The sequence below is a fragment of the Trichinella spiralis genome (assembly GCF_000181795.1).
Source record: "Trichinella spiralis strain ISS 195 chromosome Unknown Scfld6, whole genome shotgun sequence".
Taxonomy (NCBI): Eukaryota; Metazoa; Nematoda; class Enoplea; order Trichinellida; family Trichinellidae; genus Trichinella; species Trichinella spiralis.
The window spans coordinates 3,381,011-3,404,456 of record NW_003526945.1 but is presented as its reverse complement, the minus strand read 5'-3'; the positions used below and the strand labels follow the sequence as shown (position 1 = coordinate 3,404,456).

The 23,446-nt window shown below is 34.0% G+C and overlaps 6 protein-coding genes across 6 annotated transcripts; 4 read left to right on the top strand and 2 right to left on the bottom strand.

The window, feature by feature from the left end:
- The first annotated feature begins 265 nt into the window (after positions 1-265).
- Tsp_08583 (hypothetical protein) lies at positions 266-870 on the top strand. Its single transcript, XM_003373808.1, has 2 exons — positions 266-440; positions 524-870. The coding sequence occupies exons 1-2, from the start codon at positions 266-268 to the stop codon at positions 868-870; spliced, it is 522 nt and encodes a 173-aa protein (XP_003373856.1).
- A 508-nt stretch (positions 871-1,378) lies between these two features.
- Tsp_08582 (cysteine protease ATG4B) lies at positions 1,379-3,645 on the bottom strand. The gene is made up of 7 exons (XM_003373807.1): positions 3,614-3,645; positions 3,021-3,167; positions 2,828-2,899; positions 2,514-2,612; positions 2,348-2,446; positions 1,918-2,288; positions 1,379-1,834 (listed from the first exon to the last, which is right to left on the bottom strand). The coding sequence occupies exons 2-7, from the start codon at positions 3,154-3,156 to the stop codon at positions 1,379-1,381; spliced, it is 1,233 nt and encodes a 410-aa protein (XP_003373855.1). The 5' UTR covers positions 3,157-3,167; positions 3,614-3,645.
- Positions 3,646-5,786: 2,141 nt separating this feature from the next.
- Tsp_08581 (hypothetical protein) lies at positions 5,787-6,869 on the bottom strand. Its single transcript, XM_003373806.1, has 2 exons — positions 6,732-6,869; positions 5,787-6,131 (listed from the first exon to the last, which is right to left on the bottom strand). The coding sequence occupies exons 1-2, from the start codon at positions 6,867-6,869 to the stop codon at positions 5,787-5,789; spliced, it is 483 nt and encodes a 160-aa protein (XP_003373854.1).
- A 1,187-nt stretch (positions 6,870-8,056) lies between these two features.
- Tsp_08580 (transcription factor HES-2) lies at positions 8,057-8,815 on the top strand. The gene is made up of 3 exons (XM_003373805.1): positions 8,057-8,078; positions 8,141-8,228; positions 8,272-8,815. Exons 1-3 carry the CDS (start codon positions 8,057-8,059, stop codon positions 8,813-8,815), a joined length of 654 nt encoding a protein of 217 aa, XP_003373853.1.
- Positions 8,816-10,346: 1,531 nt separating this feature from the next.
- On the top strand, positions 10,347-12,695 carry Tsp_08579 (conserved hypothetical protein). Its single transcript, XM_003373804.1, has 8 exons — positions 10,347-10,430; positions 10,976-11,166; positions 11,234-11,445; positions 11,524-11,720; positions 11,845-11,947; positions 12,056-12,129; positions 12,322-12,463; positions 12,604-12,695. Exons 1-8 carry the CDS (start codon positions 10,347-10,349, stop codon positions 12,693-12,695), a joined length of 1,095 nt encoding a protein of 364 aa, XP_003373852.1.
- A 5,387-nt stretch (positions 12,696-18,082) lies between these two features.
- Tsp_08578 (potassium voltage-gated channel subfamily A member 1) lies at positions 18,083-23,001 on the top strand. Its single transcript, XM_003373803.1, has 2 exons — positions 18,083-18,231; positions 21,660-23,001. The coding sequence occupies exons 1-2, from the start codon at positions 18,083-18,085 to the stop codon at positions 22,999-23,001; spliced, it is 1,491 nt and encodes a 496-aa protein (XP_003373851.1).
- The last annotated feature ends 445 nt before the right edge of the window (positions 23,002-23,446 follow it).

Below are 23,446 nucleotides of genomic sequence, written 5' to 3'. Positions count from 1 at the left end.
TACTGTATCAAATTTTTTGTAAATCAGAATTCCTTAAATTCTGATGAATTGGAATAATCAAACTGCATTGTTCGATACAAAAATATTTTAAAATGTTTTTATTTTTATAATAAAAATTTTAAACTAATTCTTCCAACATAAAAAGTGATATTTATTATTGAGTTTTACAGTAATTCAATTTCAGCTTGTGTGCATATTACTGTAAGCAGTTATAGTAGTCGACTTCAGAGAGAAAAATTGTTTTATTGTTATTTTGAATTCAAATATGAATTCAGGTGAAGAAGAAGAAGTGATTGTAATTGATGATGACGAAATTCCAAGCAAAGAATTTGTTTGCGAAACTGCTGAAACTTCTGATCTTCCATGCTATTCACCTTTGGAAACCAATGAACCCATTGAAGATTTTCGGCATTTGTGTACTTTTATCGTACGTAAACCAGGTGAGGAAAATAAAATAAATGAAATAAATAAAGGTGGTGAATTGATATGAATTTCTTTTTTTAACTTTTTATTTAAATTTTAGATAGTGCGAAATTTTATTTCACCGTGAACCGCTACACGTCCAAGCATGTCTCACAGAAGCAGAAACTTATCGTCGTTGGATTTGGTAGAAGTGTTACTGCTTATACACTGTGGGTTATCTTTCATAAATTTGGAACAGTGTTGTATATTACACACAAAGGCTCCTACGCAGTAATTGTATTCAGTAGTGGTGAAGAAGCCATGACGGCACGAATGCATTGTCACGGTTTGAATGTCAACGATTCCGTCCTTTCGGTGTTTTCTTATGGCATTGTTAAACGAGAAAATGATCGAGTCGTACGCTTTTTCTCACCAACAGAAATAATTAATGCATCCGCATTTATGTGAACTGTGTTTCATGAAGTTTTAACATCAGTTTATTATTCCTTCTGTATGTGAAATAATTATGAATATAATATTTCAATATTGTGATAAAATCATCAATTTTGATATTAAAAGAAAAAATAAGATCTCTGTCTGTTGCCAGTAAATCAAACAGGTTTGCTTCTCTCTCCAACCTGCCAAAAGCGATACGTTGCAGTCAAAATATGCACAAATGAAAAATAACTTCCAAGCAGACTTTTTTTGTATATGTAAAATGAATTTTGATAAAAGAAGGTTGAAAAACAACAGCGTACAGATTGTAAGTTTACTTGGTAAAAATAAAATCAAAAAATAGTGCAAAAATGAACACAATCAATTAGGCATTTAAAATTTCAAATTCTTCATCACTTTCGCAGCGATAGTCCAAAACGGAAAACTCTAAATAAATACCGATTAAAAATAAAAAGTTAAATTTCAAAAATAAAAACGTCGCTTCATTCAAAATGCACATGTGGTGCGATTGGATAATTAATTATTCACCAGATATTTTGTTGCACACTTCGCCAACGTAAGGCACGAATGGTGGCCAAGTGGGTGGACGCCGTAGCAAAACTTCAAACAGAGGATTCGGATATTTTTGCAAAACCTGGAACAATTGAACCATTGAACCACTGGAAAAACATCTGAAATTGCCCACCAAACAGACCTGCTTAGCAAAAGTGCAAAAATCATCAAACTCGGCTTCGGTATTGATGTAGAAAGCGATTGCCAATGATGGATCAATTTCGTTAAATGAGATGTCCAAAATGAATGCCGAATGATAAGACGAATCGTCGAACAAATCCATGCTGACGTCCAGGTCGACAAATGTCTGGCACCAGTGTGGATCCAAATAAACCAAACGGTCCTTATAAGCGCCGATGAAATAAAGCGCGTGGTTCGGTTTGCCGCCGATCATGCCGATGTTGTATTTGCAAGCGAAAAACTCCTATTCGTCAGAAGCAAATAATTGCAATTTATAATTTTAATAAAAAAAAAACAAAAATTCATTCATAATTTGACCACAGTCACCTTCAACGCTGGGATGTAACAGGGGTTCAGTTCGCTCAAACCGAGGCGCATTGGTAAAATCAAAAGAAGCGGTTTCCAAGGTGACGACAGATTTGCACAGTCCACCTTTTTATTGTCTTTTCTCGCATCTTCAAACCAATCCGCAACAATCTCCGACGGCTCCTCTTGTAGCAGACGTTTCCTAAGAGCGTCGAAGACCTCTCTGGAGCAAAGCTTTTTCACATCTTCTTGAACAATCACGTTATCCATGGCCACGTGAACGGCCAACGATGACCAATCGTCGTATATGGCTAGCTTTTTAATAACATGAGCAATTGTGCTGGGACCAAACCATTTGCCAATTTCTTTGCCCTCAGATTCACCCATCTTAGCTGCAAAAATCACAATAAGAACAAAAATCAATACGTCACTCAAATGAACAACAATATACCAATCATGTGAATTGAGTAAAGTTCGTTCTTCTTATCTTGAAACATACGCAATATCCTCACATATGCTTCATCCCTACACGACGGACTCCACTGCCATTCTGAAGTGTTGTTTTTTACTTTCAAAATTATGCCAACTGACAACTGAAATCACATCAAATGACGCACCTCTACCTAAATGACGACAAATCAAAGCTTGTGCAAGAAGCATCTGCCCACATCGCAGCATGCAACCCCACCCAGAATCAGAAATCGGTCCAGTTCCACCTACAAATAACAAAATTACCTCATTTCAATAAGTCAGAATTTGTTTCAACAATTGCGCAGCTTCTAATTTTAAAAATCAAAATAAGCGCAGTTTATGCAGTAATGGATTTTTTTGAATACATCTTCAATTTCTGTTTTTTTTTCAAATTTAAAAGCCAATTAACTATAACAACTGCACTTATTGAACACACTATGCTTAAAGGCACAGTGCTTACCGATTGGAGAAAAACTTTTACGATAAGTAAACCACATTCTGCTGCGAATTTCTTTTTTAATGTCATCAAAATCTGCATAAAACAAAAGTTCTTCATTAAAACAAAACTATTCTCACCTATTCAAAAGCACAGCAATTTCATATTTATAATTTTTTGTTAATTTTTGCAGTCACATATGCAACATATGCTGTACCTTGAGTCTGCCAAACCCGACCAACAATCCACACTTCCCCGCCTGATTTAAACAAATCACGCTCTTCCATTTCCACAAAACAGCGTTCAAAATTTATATTCGATAAATCAAGCATACTCTGTTCCATGGTTTCCATGAAATCAAATTCTAAAAGTAAACTTCTTTGAATACGACAACACCATACGCTTTATGTAAAATACTTTTACAAAAATTAAACAGGTCAACCAGGAAATGACAAAACTAAACAAAATAAATAATTATTTCATTACAACTATACATTTATTATTACCTATTTCAAGTTACAAGTTGTTCAACATAAAAACGTTTCTATGATATTGTGAGATACAAAGATCATTTTATTCGTAACAGTATTCAAAACAAAAACCAAAATTATTAATGTTATTTTAAACTAAGTATCAACCAAGGTCAATGATTGAAGAAACTGATGAAAACAGGCTTTCTGTAAAATTTCGTAGCTTACTCGTTTCTTCTAATAAAGGAAAAGCAATAAGCAAGACTACGTAATATTGGGAAGAAACTTATTGATTTTCATCAAAATGAAATCAAATCAAATCAAGCTGTACTCATCGTACTTGTCGTCAGCTTATCATAGTACTTCGAAGAGTAACCATATGATGCCGGCAGTGAAACTTTTGTACAGTATTCTCATTCTATACAGTAATATTTGAATATAAAGTTTAAACGGAAATTACTAATATAAAGTCAAACTCAAATGTCAAAGCTTCTTATTTTATATGATTGATATGATAGTAAATATACTTCATATTGTATCAATAAAAAGAAATTGTAAACTATTATCTGCAATATATTACGTGTTGTTGTTTGTTTTTAAAAATATAATTTTATTAATGGTTTGCAAACCTCAAATATGCTTTGCCCGTGCAAAATGAGAGCTTTCCAATTATCCATTTGACTTAATTTAAATGAATAATTTGAACAACTAAATGTGCCAATTGCATGGAATGCGCAACAGCTTTTTAAATAAAACATTGCAAACCATTTAGTTGAGAAAAAAATTTTTATTTTTTATGAACAATTAATAAAATGCGAATGATCATTAGCAGATGTGAATGATGGACCATCGTCAATTTGGATGACTATGTTTTCTTCCCATGGCAGTAAAAAGATTGCAAGGCTATTAAAACCAACAATAACACTGGAATATTCATGTTCGACGGCAGTGGTAAATCAGTAAACTTTGGATGATTTTGAAATAGCATAACTTTGAAAATGCAATCTAAATCTGAAAAAAATGATTTTCAATTAAAATGCAATTTTGAAATTAACAAATTATTTATGTAGATTATCATATTTCAAAAAGTAGATTACTTTTGAAAATGCATTATTTTAAAATCAGTGTTCAAAAATTAATTGCTTATAATACGTATTAGAAGTAAAAAAAATTCATTTTCAACTATTCAGTTGTGAATTATTCGTAAACATTATTATTCATTTTCTATAATCAAAAAAGGAAGAAACAGATAATGTGCAAAATTATGATACTCACTTCTAAACGCATTTCATTCTTCTAATCATTTTTTAATTATCCTAAGCAGTGATTGTAATAATTTCATCCGAATTGTCGTCCTTATCTGCCGAGTCACTAAAATTGCGTTTCTGTTTGGAACTATCCATTATTTTACGAATCCACGACGAAACAGTACTCAATAAGAAGCAAATGAAGAATATACAAAATCCGACCAGCAAAAAACCAAAAGCTCCAACAAGAATCGAAATAATCTCTCCAAGCAGTGTAGTGTTCATCGAAAAAAGCCGCTGGTCATTTATTCATCCAAACGGAAAACTAGCCACAACTTTGCAACGGCAAGAAACTTCACAACTGCCGCTATCCATTGCTTCTTTGTGGATAAATTAGCTTGCAACGGTTGTTAGAAAACAACAGCTGCGTTAGAAATTGAAGGTGAAATTCAATGTTGACCAAATCAGCAATTAATGCATTTAATGATACTTTATATTTTCGAAAATTAATATTCAAATTAATTTCCAAAGTTTTTGAAATGGCAAATTCTCTCATGAAGCTTTACATTTTTTTGTAAACTTTTGTGCACAAATCTGGTTTCACAATTTAATAATAATAATATGATATAATATATAATCGAATAGAATAATATTTTGTACATTTTAATAATTACTCACAATGAATAGAGTTTTTTGAGTTAATAGAATTTGAATTTGCAGTTTTGCTAACTTTTCCAACTTTAATTTTTTTTTATTCCTTGTTATGTATTGCTGACTAAAGAAATACAATGAGATAGAACAAAGAATTTTTCATCGCATATAAATTATGCATGTGTTTATGGGAAAATATTAAAATAAGTTTTACTTATTAATTTTAAATGCATAAATTTGTTCAATTTCAATTATTACACTTGCTGTACTTTTCGATGCAAATTGCTTCATATCATAATGAATAAAACTTGCAAATCATAGTGTATACTGTAAATTGCACTGACAGGTAGTATATATAAAAGGACATTTGGTTATTTTATTGATATTTTTTCGCAGTGTATTTTTCAATTACAGCAAGTGAAAAATGGAGCAAGTTCCAGTTTATACGGGCGATGTTCCACCTAATGGGAAAATGATTCGTTATCCGGCATCTTTTTTCACCACCGGCCAAGAACTTCGGCGGTACGAATAATTTTCTATTATTTCAAGTGATCAGAAGCCTTTGAAAAAAATAGTTAGGAAAAAGATGACTTTTTAATAATGTTTCAATAAAATTTATTTCAGCAGGGTAGTGTTGAGTGGTTTTGAATTTTTAAATTTGCTCACTGTTATTAAATTTTGATTGTTTTTACTCAAATTGCATGACATTGTAGGTTTTTTCGCACCAGTGTGCGGCATTTTGATCTGTGGCCCATGGTTGGCGTGATCAGCGGTTTCGTTGCTGGTACAATTTTCATAGTTGGTTACAATTTGACAAAATTTGAAGTCTGGCTGGATCGCACGAAAAAGATTCCGCCGTGGGATTGGAGTCGTACTCGTGATCATTACATGAATTTGCCCACGCGTCTGATGCAGAAGCAATATTTGTACGACAATTTCAATCAGTGCGGAGGGCAGATTCTGAAGCTTGAAGACGAACTTTTGGCATTACGAGAAAAATATCTAGCTGAGCATTCTAAATGATTCGAGTGACACCACACTGAGGAGTTGCACTGATTTTTATAAAATGTAGTAAACATCAATTTCGCATCAAATTACTTTTTGCATTGCTTTAAGCATGTTTTGCGTAAAGATTGGGTTGATGAAAAGTAAAAATTACATTGGTTATCAAATAGTTTTCATTGCATGATATTGAAAAAGTTATTTTAATTTACATTTGAAAATCAAAAAGTGAAATTTGTAATTGTCATTTTTTATTTTACATCTGTTGATTTTTTTAGTTGTAGAAATTTGAAAATATTTGATTACCATTGATTTTTTTTCATTATATTTTATACAGTACGCATTTTGATAATTGTATTTTTGGAAGATATTTCAATAAAAAGTTAATACAGTTATTCAATTGAGATCGGTATGTAAAACTGCTGTACTGTTTCAAATAAATGTCTAATGTGAACAGAAAATATTTTGTGAAAATAATTTTTATTAAACATGAGAAATTTTATAATTTAGATTGTATCAAATGTGAACAAATTGGAAAAATTATCCGTGATAATTCACTTGATCAGTTGGTGGTGAATGGTTGGAGATGATAATGTGCTGATTTGGACAGATTTTCCTCCTCCGCCTGTTGTTCAAAATTTTACCATCACCAGTGTCATCATTGAGATACGCGCGGCTTGCTTCAACGTGAAGCATTTGTTGAACGATTGTCGTTCGTGGTGGAGAAAAGTTCAAGGCAGCTGTCAGTAATCCCACGCTGGTCCAGTTGTGTGATGCCACCGCGACTTCCGCCCTTTATTTGATCAATGAAATTTAAAAAATAAAAAATATTTTTTGACAATAAATAAACAACAGTTGTTGTCGCTTTTGTTGAATGAAGAACAATTTCAAAGTGGAGGAAAAGTTTGGAAAATTGAAGCAGCTGGTCAACGTTTGGCAAATTTCACTGACAAACTGTTGTGAAATATTGAAATATGAAAAATTGCCATTTGCAAATATTCAACTTTGCCTGGAAGCTTTATCGTTCACCGGTGGAGAAGAAGCTTGAAAAAAAAGAGGCAGCTCCATACAGCTTTTCCCCTGAAACTTTGTTAAAGGCAAAAATGCCAACTGGCGTTTTTCTGCTTTATTCGACCTTGTCGATTACCGGTTGCAATTTTTGCCATCTGCAACATGTCAAATATTAATAAATATTAAACAACAAAAGTTGAACATTCGATCAAACGGTCACAAACGAAAATTCCAACCATTTTTATTCCCATTTCTCTTCTGCTGAAGAAACAACTGGTAGCAAATATCCAACTTGATTGATAATTTTGTTTTTCATCACGTATTACTGTAACTTTTTTGTTTTGTCAAAATTTTCCACAATACTATTTTATCATTTTTTGCAAATGAAAAAAATTTAAAAATAACTGTTTTTTTAATTTAAATTTTATTTTTTAAATTATTGATAATAATCAGTGTTTTTTTTTCTTTTTGTAATATTCACATCACAACGACGACAGAATAAGATGACAGGTATGAAGAAAATACAAAAGATAAAAACACGGTCAAGTTCGACCGGAAAAGTGACACGTGCGCGTTGTTGGTCGAGGGTCGCGTGTCACTCGGTCGCCTGACCACAAGATAAAGCAGCTGCAAAGCATCGAAATTCCAAAACAAATTTGCGTGGAATATTATTATCCAAAAAAAAAATTTTTTTTTTAATTTGAATTATTAAAAATTCATGAGAACAATTTTCACTTTCTTCATTTCTTTTTTTTCTCCAACATTACCAATGCATAAATAAATGTTAGCAGTATTATCAGTGATGATGATGATAATAATAATAATCAACAATAGCGTACATAGTTACAGTGACCGGCACGCGTTACCGACAGATGTCGCTTCATTATGACCTTGGTACGATCGCGTGGGCGTCCCGCCGACGCGTTACAGCGTTTTGCTTAATCTTCATTGTGCAGTTGACCGTGGGAACGCCGACGCCAATTGGCCAGCCAATGATCAGAAGAAGCAGAAAATTGTTGGAACAGAGCGATTGAGTTTGTGTCAGTGAGTGAGTGAGCAAGGCCGTAGAATATTATACGTGCCGTAGAACGCGTGCCTACGTGCCCTTTCTGCCAGTTGTACTCGCAACGCCGGTCGCCACAGGTCGCATGGACCGCAAGCTGAAAAAGCCGCTGATGGAAAAACGACGCCGCGCGCGTATCAACCATTGTCTCGCTGAATTGAAAAGTATCCTGATGGCGGCGGACCCTAAGGCGGACCAAAATTCCGCCGGACAGAGCAAAGTGGAAAAGGCGGATATATTGGAAATGACTGTCCAATTGTTGAAGCAGCGCATACTGGTCGGCGGTGGAGAAAAAGCCGAAGGTTTCATCGACGGCTACACGACCTGCGCCAACAATGCGGCCTTGTTCTTGACAAACGTTACCGAACCCAATGCCGGTCCACTGTTGGCAGCCGGCTTGATGACACACCTCAGCCGAATGCTCGAAGAACGACTGCGAAATCAGACCACACCCACGTTGCTTTCTCCGTCGACGACAGCAACACCACCGACCCCTGTCTCGCCTGCTAATGACAAAGACAAGCGACAGTTCGATTCCAACACGCCATACCTCTGGAGACCCTGGTGATTGATTCAAAATACGGTTCTTTCTTTTTTTTCTTTTTGGAAATATATTCAAAAATTCAACTGAATGTGTTCTTTTCTTTTTTTTTACTCGTCATGTGCCTTGGTTTGGTAGTTCTCTTCGTCATACATACATTCTTTATTCGTTTGCGGCTTTTTTTACACTTTTGTCGCTTTTGTGTTCTTAGAAAAATTTCCAAAATAAAACATACAATCTGTTCTTATTTTTATTTGAATTTTTCTATTTCAAATTATTCCACATTCTAATAAACCTATTTTCTCGCTGATCACATCAAACTTTGTGATCACTTTTGGAATTCGATTAATGGAAATTATCAAAAACAAATCGATAACTATAAAAATAATAAAACTGGTTCATTTAAGATGGAAAAATGTCATAAAATAATCCAGTTTAAATTTGCGTGACAGCCTAATTTTTAAATCAACTTGATCATCATTAAGCAATTTTCACATTTGCATAGAAAATAAATTTCTATTCGAATGAATGTTTGACAAAACTTTTGTAGTAAAAAAAACTTTTTTCATTTTATTTTTTAAATATAGAAAAATATCGGTGTTTATTGTTTTTTATTGAATACAATGAGCAAACTGTACAACAAACAGTAAACAATGTCGAATACAGTACTGATGTTTTTCTGGTCAAAACAAAGAAACTGTTTTTGCAAAACAATGGATATTCAACTTGAAGAATTTATATATCAAATTGACTATCGCGAAAAGTTTTCCAACTGACTAACTTCAAATGATGAATTCATTTCTACCCGAAGCAATTTTCCATCTAAAAATATACCCTTTTAATATATTTCAACAGACATTATATGTCAGATTTTTTGTTTCATTTCGTTGAAATTTCAATTTCTTCCAACAGTTGTAAAAAAATTTTTTTTCATATAAATTGAAGTGTTATTGTGTTTGTGAATGGTGTAAACGATTTTTTCAAATGTCAACGAAAATCGGCTCCCATATGACAAGTGATTTTGTTTTTCATCATTTCAAATCATTCAGCGGTATTTGAAACGTTGCAAATGCAACGATGCACACAATGGCTTTTTGTTTGCCGAAAATGTTGACAAATTGCCCAATGTAGCAAATGGCGTTCATGTGAAATGATCTGCATAAAAGAAAAATGTCCCACAAAGATCCAATCTTTTCCAACGCCTTCGTGTTTTCATTTTCTTTTCATAATCTGACACGCCAATTCAGCTTGTTGAAATAAAATTGATACTAAAAAATAAACAAAATTCATAATTTGCAATTTTTCCAATAATGAAACTTTGCCAGTGGGAAAAAAAATCTAACTGCAAACAATATAAGCAACAGTTTGTTCAACATTGTTGATAAGAGGTGAAAAGTTTCAAATTTACAACATTACACACTAATATGTACTTGTTGTTACAAATATTTTATTCATTTATTTTGTTTTCTGAAACTGTACAACAATTTTCACGGTAAAATGTAAAAAGAAGACAGTTTTCCGAAAGAAGTTGAGCAATTCGTTTTGGATTTTTATGCAAATGCGATTAAAAATTGGTCAAAATTTTGTCGATGAAAAAATCCACCCCTCTTCTGCGCATACTGCCCAAAACAACAAGCTTAACGTAACGCGACTCTTATTTTTCTTTCAACAAAACTATACTATGTTGGCCTGCCGCTTTTTCATCTACAGATATGATAATTTCTAATATAAAACTGATTGAAATATTTATTAAATTATCGTTCGTATTAAATTTTCTTTTTACAACTGATCAATTTCAATTGCATTTTCTTGTCACACATTGTGCAGTAAAAGTGATGCAATCCTTCCTAATCAGTTGATTGTTGCAACAAAGTTTCATTACTGTAAAATTATTGTTTCAATGTGAAAATTTGTCAATTACGGTAAACAGTCATGCAGATGAACTGTTTTTGCAATAAATTTAATTATTAAAAAAATTTTTTTTCAAAAAAATTCACTTTACTTTTTTTAGTATTATAATATCAATTAAATTATTTTTTATGATGAAAATAAAAATCCATAAAATTTCCCCTTCAAAAAATTACTTAAAAAATAAAAATATTCCAAATTTATTTTATGAATATAAAATAGAAAACAAAATAGATCTGGTTGATGGAAAATGAAATATTTTTTTTGTCGTCATTGTAGGGGCAAAAACATGTTGACAATTTTAATGACAAGCAGGTTCTAAACAGCTGTTGCGTCAGTCGCGTGATCACTGGTACGTGTGTAAGCGCTGTTGTTTGGACGTGTGTGCATTTTTTGCTGCTTCGATCATGGGTGTGCTTCCGTTCAAAAATTCCAGAACAATCATCAACATGGAGACATCGTAAAGCTTTGTTTATCTGCTTTGATTGTTTGTTCTTTGCCATTTTCTGACCGTTATGTGTTGTTCGAATATTCAAGATTGCTCCAACTGCAAGACCAGTTCCCGTGGTTGGCGGACGTTATTGGGGATCTGCCCACTCCTGTTGAATCGACTCGTCGACGTCGAATTCGTCGCCGGACCCGCAATCATGATATGCAAAGTGCGAGGGCTCGCTTTGAAGAAGAAATAAACGAGTTGAGGAACACCCAACGCCGGCTGAACTCCCGACGCATGCGTCGCCATGAGAACAGTTTGTCGATTTTTTTGAAAAATTTTTTGAGACTCATGTTCACACTCAACGTTGCTAGCTTGAAATTATTGTTTATAGCGCGCATGTTGCTCAACTTGTTCGACCCGGACGACATCCACTTCGATGTCTGCATTGACGACTTTGCTGAGTACCAGTCGGTGTTCTCACAGCTTTTCACCGACTCGGAGAAGATGCAAGTAAGCGGTATTCGGTTATGGCGCTCTTATTTATCAAAGTTCTCTTTGACCAGTTGCTTGTTTTTGCACGGAATTAAGGTTTTTAGGAATGTTGTGAGCTGGTATTTAACGAACAATTTTACACGCAACTGGTCACGTTTATTTTGTTTTATTATTTACGTACGATTTTTGTTTATTTGTTTATTTCTCATTGTGTTTTCAGTTGTGGAATGACTTTGTGGAAATGTCGGAAGAAGAACAAGCTGCCATTTTGAGTGAAAAATGTGAAAGCAGAAAAAAATGGGAAAACTGCTGGAATCGAAACAGTAATTCGAAAGAAAGAGCAAAAACAGAAAAAAAATTGGATGCAATTGGTGCAATTGTTTGCAGACAGTAAATGCATGGAAGAAAATATAATAATTTTTTTTATTTAGATTCGCAGGACGCACGTTACGCAAACGTCGATTCCCGAATGAAGGCCACTTTGGGCGTTGGTAATCTGTATGCGGTAATTGTTTTTATTTGTTTACTTTGATTTTGTCGTTCTTCAACTACCATATGAAATTAAAGTTACTGTAATATTTTGATTCAAAGGTATATTATTTATTTTTACGAAGACACTGTAATTGTATTGGAACACAGTTTGATTGTTTACGTTTTATGACATAATTGACATTATTGGGTAAGTTGAAATTTTTAGGACCAACTCGAAGCGTTTGAGTGTGAACTGACCGAACATTTTACGAAATTGCCAAAAGTGAAATGTGTGAAATGGGTAAAGCTGAGCTCTGATCGGATGCTACTTCACGCAGTTTCGCAGTGGTTGTTTTTGAAGTCTCGAAGTGATTAACTTTTTTTCTCGTATAATTATAAAATTCATGCATTATTAGATTTTAGAATTTTGGGAAGCAGTGATTTGTTCTTCTTTCTATAATCTAATTTCCCGTGTAAAACATTTCACATTTAAATCATCATATTTTAGATGCATGCACATGTTGGAAAATGGAGAGTGAAATGAAATGCTTCAGTCAGATGAGCATAATTGCGCATGGTTTAAGCAAGCTGGTCGCTTAGTTGTTGAGCGACTCTGGGTTAGCGTCCCAGGGGTGGCTTGTGGTTGATGATTTTAATATCTGTCTAAATGGCGGGAAAGTCCGCTAAGGTTTACTCAGCCTGCTAATCTTTTTGGAAGTTAGTAAAATGAGTACCACTTGCATTAGTGGGCTTTGCGCAGTGCGAACATTGCAATTAAAAACAGTGGGTTTCTAATTGAAAGTAACACGACGACGAATGTTTGCAATTTTTACATCCTCATAAAAAAAAGCAGAATAAATTCCACGAAAACTATTTTCCATTTTTGTGTGTAATGTGTTTATAATTTGTTTAGGCCATAACAAAGCTGGAAAGCGCATAACTACGGTAACGAACCCACGCTGTGATTTTGTAGCACCGAAGATGACGCTCGCTGCTTATTTGAAAGAAAAGAACGAATGTTGAGCATTGAACTTGAGCTACTAACTACTCTTGAAATATTTTAAATCTTTGCTGCTGGTGATGGTGATGGTGGTGGTGGTGATTTTGGTTTTTTTATTTTTAAATTTAACAATGCACCACTGTTACGTTTTTTTTGCAACTCACTTGATTGTTAGTTTGATGCAGCAATCGGGTGAGAGTACCATTATAATTGAGTAGAGTACCTATTGCAGTGGTAAAATGTTTTGTACAAACAATCGGTTCCGATTGTTCTTCGCTAGCTGATATAAACTCACAGTTGTATTTTATTATTTGAATAATAAAGTATTTATGAAATAATTTTTTGACAACTTTTCAGTTACATTTTTTAAATATTGTGGGTAAATTTTTTTAATGTGAAAAAATTTGATTAATAAAAAACATTAAGTAAACAGTCACAATTTTCAAGTTATGATGTGACGTACTTGCGTGTGACATAAATTCTACAAAAGTGTTCTACTTTTTTTAAAAATAATTTTCTAATAAATTAATTTAAATATTTGTATTTTATAATAAAATGATTTTTGTTTAAATAAATCTAAAAAAACTTTTATTTTATATTTTGAAATTGTTTGAAATTAATTTTGAAATACAAAATTCAAATTGATGATTTTCAGGTGACTAAAAGTAAAGACTGTCTGAAGTCGGTCGAAAGTACTGTCGAAAGAATGGAGGAAAAGTTTGGCGTCGCAGTTTGTGAAAAATCAACGGACGAACAAGCGAAAGTTATGATTTGTTGGAATGTTTAAAAAAATGAATAAAGAGAAAATGTAAAATTCAAAAAAATACGAAAAAGAGGAAACAGCAGAATAATGTGAAACTTGTTTTTTTGAAGAAGAAGCTTGAATTTGAAGTGAAGTGGATTGTTTGCTGAGGTGAGGAAAATTGAAAATAGCAGCAATAATAATAATAATAATAATAAATGGGCAAGAATGTAAATTGTGGTCAGTGAGATGGATGATCATTTTTCAAAAAGATGGAAAAGTCGTTTGACTGTCGACTTTGGCCTGACGGTTGGTTGTTGGCCGTTTTGAAAAGCGAGGCTAGCTGAAATCCGTCAATCGCGTCTGTCATGGCAGACGAGGAGTGGCACACGATTGTCCAGCATATGATGCTAATTTTGAATTTGTGAACAGCTGCTACTGCTTTTGCTTTTGCTGCTGCTGCTGCTGTTGCTTCCGCCGTTGTTCGTCGAAAGGCATGGCCCTGCCCGCCCATTCGTTCAAAAATCACCATGTCAGTTTTGCGGTCGACGTTGTCAACTAATCAATTTTGAACTTTCACATCCGACGATTTTTTGTGGATGCTTGCTTGTGTTTCTTTTTCAACCTGTGCCCACACTTTTTTCCTTTTGTAAAAAAAGGAGGGAAAACAACGCTTACAGTATCGATTTTTGAATAGTTGTCTGGAAAGAATGGCGAAATATTTTTCCATCTTTCAAAATCCTCTTCCGCCAAACAGAACGCTCAGAGGCAGGCTTCACTAGATGCGGCAACTATGGACGACCAGGACCGTTTGGAGTGTGCCCGTTGTGGATGCGCGGTTGTGGGAAATGGCAGCACCACGGCGAACTTGTCCAACGACCAAAATTGGTAATTGGTTTAATTTTAATTTTTTTAAGTTTTCACTTTTCCTCTTCAAAAATATCTCGTATAATAATCGCGCAGAAGTTGAGGATTTTTGAAAATCGATTCCGCACGCGACTAGTAGAGCTAGCTGGATAGCTATTTGGCTGTTTGAGAGTTTTTTTGGTCAATTTGTCGATGGGAATTGAGCAACTCTCAAACTAATCAGTCACTTGCGCCACCGGGCCGCTTTGTGTTCGGCATTTCTCTGAAGGGAAAAAATAATATAAGCAGTCTGACTTTGACTGCGCGTTTAATGTTCAGTTCAATATCCCCGCCCCTCTTGGCCGGGCAAATGCGCACTGTCCCCCCCTCCCCACTTGCTTCCACAATGTCAGCTTTGTGACTGTGTTTCTCGAGTGTCTTTTTGTTCAAATTTGAAAAGCTGAAAAGTTTTATTCAACCACTGGGTGGGACAAATTTGTAAACGCGTCAAAATTGACAATTCCACATAATCGATGTTGACGATCAAATTATGCGGGCGATTAATTATTAAGCGCTTTACAAAAAAAAGAAATATTTTGAAAAATTGATCATGTCGAAAGGTGAAATTTTTGCCTGTCTGCACTTTTCAACTATTGGCGCTGTGTACGGTAGTTGATCGAATCTGTTGTGCAAATTGACATTGTTGCTGTTTTGATTGAAAAATTAATTTCCATATAAATTGTTGTGACGGTGTGTAAAATAAGTGGGAAAAGTTCTTTCTGGTCGCCGGATTTTGAATCGAAAACAAACAACCACGTAAACAAATTTTCAAATTCTAACCAACGCACACGTGAAAATAGTATTTGCTGACGTCGTGTTTACCATTTGATATATTGCCAACAGTTGGCAATATTAGCATTTTCGAAAATTGAAGCGAAGTTTGTGCAGAAATAAGAAGTAGGTAGAGCTGAATGGCAGAGCATGGAGAATATTTTTCATTCGGTTGATCATTTGTGCAAGATTAGTAGATTATTGGAATTCATTTTGCATATTATTGTCAAAAGAAAAATATTTTTTTAATTATATGGGGAGGTGGTAGTTGGATTTTTCAGTTTTAAAAACTGTATGTACAATAAATGTCCACCTTTCCCCTTTCTTATTACTAATTAAAGTGCTATATTCATTTGCAAAGTTCTGCTACAGTACTTTTGGTTTAATTGGCATAATGGCTTGGAGATTATTTATCATATAGTCTTCTTTTCTTATGAAAAAAATCATTCATACTCTTACTGTTTTGAAGCATGAAATTGATGAAGTAGTTCGGACATATCATATCATTTCATTTCATTTAATATTAAGCGCTTTGATTGTGTGATTGATCAATGGAGAAAAGTAGATCAATGTGAGAAAAAAAATCAAATAACCCTTTTACGAAATCAGTTGATCTGTCCGGCAATTTTCATAATAGGGAGTGTTGTTATCGGCAGCAGGAGCAAATTGGAAAAAGAATTTCACATCTCAATTAAAATAATAATAATAATGCAATAAGATATTTATTAAAGAAAAAGAAGTAGAATTGCACTGTGAATTGAATGATTGTTCTTTGTACTCTGACCAGTGCTTTGAATAAAATATGAATTCTGCCTGGTGAAAAGAAATTTGAATAATCTTTTCACGCTATTCAATAGATTCAAATTTCAATTTTACCTTGGTTGAAGAATAGGAAGAAGAAACAGACGTGGAAATGTTCTTTTCAAATTATCAGGTGTACTGTAATTTTTATAATTTGAGACACACGCACAAAAAACAAGCAAAAAAATTTTATCATAGCGGAAGAGGGAAAAAGTGTAATAAAATGTTTTTTTTTTCATTTCAAAACTTAAGCAGAAGATGAAGATGAGGAAGAAAAGAATTTGAGATTAATTTTCAGATGAATAGCAGATGTTTTATAGCGCAGATGTAAATGCGCATTTTCACATTTATTCTGCGTTTGCTTTGTGTTTCTTTATTTGAAAAGAAGTTATTTCGAAAAGATTGTTTTTTTTTGATATTTTGCTTCTTCTTCTTCTTCTTCTTCATCTTCACATACGGCTAGTTGTTCTCGGTGCCAGTGTATGCGTATTCTGATTTCTTTTCTCAATAATATATATGTATGTACATGCATATTTTCATCATTCCTTCTTCATTTTTTTGTTGTATTACGCTTTGAAAAAGAAAGAATTATGATTTTCTTTTCTGCTAATGAAAGCTTGAATTCGATACTCCATGCTGCTCAAGCTCAGCTTAATATTATTAGCATTATTATTGTTGTTGTTGGCGTTGTTGCTGTTATTGACTGACTGACCAGCGGTGGAGTATGCTTCATGCGTGCACAAGTGACACTTTGGAATGGATTCAACTTCGCAAAGAGAAACTCAAACCACTGGCAAAGCCAGTTCAATCACAAAAGTTAGTTCTTTTTCTTTCTTTTTTTTTAAACCAATAATTATATACATGTATATTTGTTGAAATATTTCATTGATTTCACTCATTCCATCAATTATTATTTACAAGAACTCTAATGTCATTAGTCAGCTGATCATTAATTATTATATATTGGTCATTTTTCACTTGTTGAATATGAACAATGGAAAATATTAATTTATTGATTGTGTGTAGTGCAATTTGAATTTCTTTGAAAGATAAAAATTGAATTTACATTCTCAATCTAGCTGATAAGATATGGTTAGGTATTTGTTTGTTTGTTTGAAATTTATTGATTGATAACGGTTGAAGAGTTAATTTTTTGAAAATTTCAAAAACACACTTTATACGATGATGATGAGGATCTTTTCCTTTGTGCAAAATTCATTCATGCAAAAAATGTACAAATGAAAACATCTTATTGTATTTCAAACAGCGAACAGTACTGGGCAGAGCCATCGGCGTGAATTATATTGTTGAGCGCGTTTTGCCTTGTAGATTACGTGAAAATTGCTTCTTTCGCGTCGATTGCTTCAGTTAGCCGAAGCCGGCCGGTCGCAAGCTGTGCCGCTAATTGTTGCTAATTGCTGGTACTATTGCAAATGCAATTCCATATCCAAATTTGACCACTACAGTGAGTTTGTAATAATTTGAAAGAATGAATCGAACAATCCACGTTGTACAAGTAGCAGAAGGTGAAAATCGGATTGCATTGCGTTAATAATTTGTCTTTGCATTTAATAACATTATTGGAAATTGTATCAAACTAGGCTAAAGTTATTTTGTTTTATCACTTTATGCAACATCACTTTTGAAAAACATTGTTAATTCAATTTACAAAATTGAAATAATTGAATTATTATTTTCTGTTGTTGTTGTGCAACATGATAAACAGAAATATTCACTGTGTAATATTCCCTGTTACAGTAAGGCAGTATGATTAATTTTGAACGATTTGTAAAGTTTGTTAAATTCTTTTCGTTTAAAATGAAAAAGATATTTAAAACCACTAAGGAAAAGGTCGATGATGGAAGTGAGCAACGAGTGAAATGGCTTCGGTGTCGTAGTGAACAACAGCTGGCCAGGTTTGTTGTCGTGCTGTGAATTCGGTCTGATATTGACCAACAGTTATTATTAATACCAGCGCTTAGGCATATATTTTCGCCATTATCCATCCGCCAGTCGACCGGCGGTGGTGGAGCGTTGGAAAGAAAAGTTTTTCTTCAGAGAGCGCCTCGATCGCTGCTAAATTTAATTTCCAATTGATACACGCCACCACCACCACCACCACACTTTTACCCCCTTATACATCGCCACGTCTGTCCGGCGTGGTGTTTTCGCACTGAGTCACAGTGGGACGCGTTAATTTGAAATTTTGCCAGTGTAAAAGTAAAATTTTCAACTGTGCGAGAAAAATTATTATTTTCTCGTTTATTTATTTATTTATTTATTTATTGTTTTGCTCTGACGGCAGGCAAGCTGTGTTGTTTGTTCATTGCTCTTTCCTGTTTTTTTTTGCTGTATCATTCATTCATCCATTTTATTTTCTGCCAATGCCATGCGCGATGCATCATTGTGAATAAGCACAAACTGACAAAACGACGATAAAAGGGGGAAAATGGCTCCATTTGAACAACTGTTAATCTAGCGTGTCATGGTGATATTTTGGAGCAAGCTGGCAGTGATGTTCAAATTTTTGGATCCTTCCCCGACGGCCCGGTACGACGCGGTGAAAAATCGTTCCGTCTCGTAAGCAACACCTTGCATGCTTTTTTTACCCATTTCCCATTGTGTTGGTCAAGCTGTTGTTTTTTTAAACGAATTCACATTTTAAATCACTTCAATAAATAGTTATTTAATTGTAAAACTGCGCCACTAATCTAAATTTGAATAGATAAAATGAACAGTGAGAGTGTCAGATCATTTTGCAAATGATGCTGATTTCCGTTGAGAAACTGAACTTTCCTCCCAATTAAGAAAGCCCAATCCTCTTGTTTGATTAATTAATTGAAAGTAGTCGATAATGTTCAAAAGAGTGTCCGTTTTTGCGGTGCATAGGGATCATGCAATCGACCGACTCTGACAACATTTTTCCGTTGTTCATGAACCAACAGTCCACCTCCCCCTCTGCTTCCCCCTCAAAAAGGGTAGCAAATTTCAAATCAAATCAAACAATGAACTCCAATTTTGGAGAATTCACTTTTTTTGGATTATCAGTTGAAATGAATTTCTGTTAATTTTTTTCATTCAAACAACAAATTTCAAATTTAATAATTGATATTCATTAAAGTAGACGCCCAATTGTGCATGCATGAAAACACGTGAAATTGCTTCAATCTGATGTGTAAAAATTTAATTATGCATTTCAAATTTATTTATCGCTTTACTTTCGACGATGTTGTTGAAAGCATTTTAATAACTAATAGACCATAATTTTGTGAATACATACATATATACATATGCATATACATATGTGTATGATTATTATAAAGTTTTATTATTAATTGAAAATATTGATTTCACTTAAATAACAATAATTAATTTGTAAAAGTTGACAAAGCTATTGAAAAAACAAAATATTTTTAATATGGAAATTAAAATTTATTTTTCTTGGTTATTCAACTATTTTTTTAAATAAATTGATTAATTTTTTATATTCACTATTTTGGGCAGTGATGTGACAAATTTTGACGTTCAGTTGTATATGTTGGGGTTAAATTTACATTTTAAACATATTATAAATTTTTAAACAAGCAACATTTATTTGTTTGTATTATAAAATTTGATTTGATTGTATTTGAAAATGGACGCTTTCACAGTTGGTCGAGTTGAATTTATTCTATTCCACATTATGCTGCTGCTGCTGCTGCTGCTGTATTCGGATAATTAAGAACAACAAGATTGCAGTTTGTCGAATTGTTGTTATGCGAATACAAATTTACAATTCCAAAGGTGTGGCAACGTTGAAGGGAAATAGAAAGAATTTCAAAAATCCCCAGTTGAACATCATTTTCAGACGTGTCGCAAGTGTGTGGTGGTGATGTAGGAAAATTTTCCCCTTCAACCCATGTCTGATTTTATTACTTTCTTAAGTTGGAGATGTAATCGGCCAAGTCGAGTTGGTTCCATATTGGAATTTGGCGGAATTTTGATTCGCGTGGGTGAACAGCATCTTTTGATAAAGCGATCTGTCGCGTTGATTAATTTCGACCCAATGCACACCACGACGGTTCGTCAGCATCAAGCATGCAGCGGCGGGGAAACACTGCTTTGAACGGAGAACAATTTTTTCAAGCAAGCATGCCGTGCGCGTTTGTTTGCAAAATAGGAAGGGGGGGGGGAATCAATGTTCTCCTCAACCCCTCAACCAACTGAATGACTAAGACTTGAACGTTAGACAATTGCTCTGGTCACTTGTTTTAATTAATTTGAATAAGCTTCTCTTCCGGTGGTATATCCGTTTATGCTGAAGCGGATGAAGAGGAAAAAAAGAACAGCGTTTTCATCTTCTTCTGCACAAAATTGAATCATTCACACAGCTAACTTTACTTCCTTTATCACAACTGGCCAGATGGTCTTACGTTTATTTTTTTTAATATATTTTATTTATGGCTTCCCCATTGCATCCATCCATATATCAATTGCACCAGCTGTTGTTGATAAAAATCCCACTACGTGCACTGCTGCTGCTTCAATACTTTTAGTATAACTTTCTTTAAAAAAATATATATTATATTCACTTTATGCTTTCTTTTTCTTTTTATCTCATCACACTTACTTACTCATAAACATCTCAACTTTTTCTCTTTTTGCTTTGAAGTTTTTGAAGATTATATGCACTTTGATTTAAAGTTTACTTTTACATCATTCAGAATTATGCCCAGTGGTAATTTATTTCGAACTTCATTTCACAAGCAAGCAGGCTGTTTTAGTTTGCTCAGTTATTTATTTCAACAACTAATTAACTTATTCTTCATGTTTTTTTTTCATATCGAATAAAAACAAACTCGTTAATTTATTATCAGTTTATTTTCAATTAATAAAATTTATTTTTATATGGATAAAATATGGAAAAGTTTATTTATTTTTTAAAATATTCTTTCAACTATTAACTCTTCTGAAGATTGGTAAGCGGAAGTTCTATGACAATGCAAATATTATATTATTTGCATATCGTGTCACTGTAATGCAGGGAGAAAATTTGTTAAAATTATGAAATTTTCAATTTTAATCTTTTTAATGTTAAAAAATGTTTTCTAATGTTAAAATCTATTTACAATTGTTATTATCAAACTATCAAGATTTTTTTTACTTAAGTATCAAGCCAAAGTTAAAACTGAAAATCATCGACATTGATAATTATGAACATAGAAAATATTATTTTCACATCATCATATTCGTGAATTATTGCATAATTTCAAAATTAAAACTTTATTTTGATATATCTAATATGATATTTTATGATCACTTTCTTGTATAATAATTAATTATAAGTATTAAAATGAACATTTAGGTGTACGACTGTAGTTGGAAATTCAGACAGGAGCAAAGGAGGCAGTTTCTGCTTGGATTATGTGGATTCTGATCATGTGAACCGGCACAAATCGGAACCTCCGTTTGGTACGCGCAGTTCGATCTGCGATGAAGACAATTCACAACTGATAACCATCAATATCAGCGGGATGCGCTTTCAAACTGCAAAATCTACTTTACTTCGCTATCCAGAAACGCTTCTCGGAAATGTAGAAAAACGCAGACCTTATTACAACAGTGAACTTCGGGAGTATTTTTTTGACCGTCATCGATCAAGTTTTGAAGCGATACTTTATTTTTATCAAAGCGGTGGTCATCTGAAACGACCCGATTATATACCGGTGGATGTGTTTGTGAGAGAGTTGCGATTTTTTGAAATTGGCGATTCTGTGATTGAAAAATTCTGGGAACAAGAAGGCTATCGAAAGCAAGAGGTACCATTAATGCCCAAGAACATGCTTCAGCGTCGCATTTGGCAAATAACTGAACACCCGGACTCGTCATTACTAGCTAGAATATTTGCATTCTTTTCTGTGTTTGTAATTGTACTTAGTACGTTGAGTTTTTGCCTGGAAACACTTCCTGAATTGAGGTACGTGGGAAATGGAACAATCCCAGATGGTTTGGATGCAGATCCGAGTCGACTCGATTCGATGAATCCGTTCTTCTTGATCGAAGTGGTCTGTATCACTTGGTTCACGATTGAATTTTTGCTTCGCATATCGTCTTGTCCATCCAAGTTGCAGTTTTGTAAAAGTTTTCTGAACGTGATTGACTTTATTGCCATTCTGCCATTTTTCATAAATCTGGCTCTTTCCAATGAAAGTGCGTCATCGATGTCATTTGCAGTGCTGAGGGTGCTGCGTTTGGTGCGCGTTTTCCGGATTTTTAAACTCAGTCGACATTCAAGGGGATTGCAAATCTTGGGCCGCACCTTTCGAGCCAGTCTGCAAGAACTTTGCTTGCTTATCTTTTTCCTCTGCATTGGTTTGGTGCTTTTCTCGAGCGCAATCTATTTCGCTGAATCTGGTACGAAAGATTCGAAATTTACCAGCATCCCGGCCGCGTTCTGGTACGTTGTCGTGACGATGACCACAGTTGGATACGGCGATTTGGTCCCAGTTGCGCCAGCAGGAAAATTTGTCGGTTCCTTGTGCGCAATTGTTGGTGTTCTTGTACTTGCCTTACCGGTGCCGGTGATTGTCGCCAATTTCAAGCACTATTACAGACTTGAAACGAGATTGGCTTGCATGATGAACTCGTTGGAAAGTGATGATGATTCGCCAGACTGTGTGAATATTAGCCAGTCGTCTGATTTTTGAATATTTCTATTTTTTCTCCCATCTCATCTGTGACCACACGCTCAATATTGCACACATTCATCTTTTTACCAAAGTTTGAAATATGAAAAGATATTTTTTACATTTCAATAAAAGGTGCTCCTGAAAATTTTCACTGTTTTATTTTCATTCATAACAATTTTGTTGAATCTAGTATACGATGAATCACAGCGGCACTAGCGCCTACGCTGTACTTGATTTTCATTGTCGATGAGAACAGGAATTTACAGTACGAACATATAGAATTCTACGTGTGTATGTTGTGTTTATCCGTCACGTTGATCGTCCGTTATTTTTAATTTTTTGTGTCTTGCATTTTCTTCTCATCCTGAATTTCTGTCAAACAGGAAGAAAGTCGCAAATGGTCAACTCGAAAGATACCAAGTACAGTGCTTAAGGCCAAGGAAGCCCAGAACAAGACAGATAA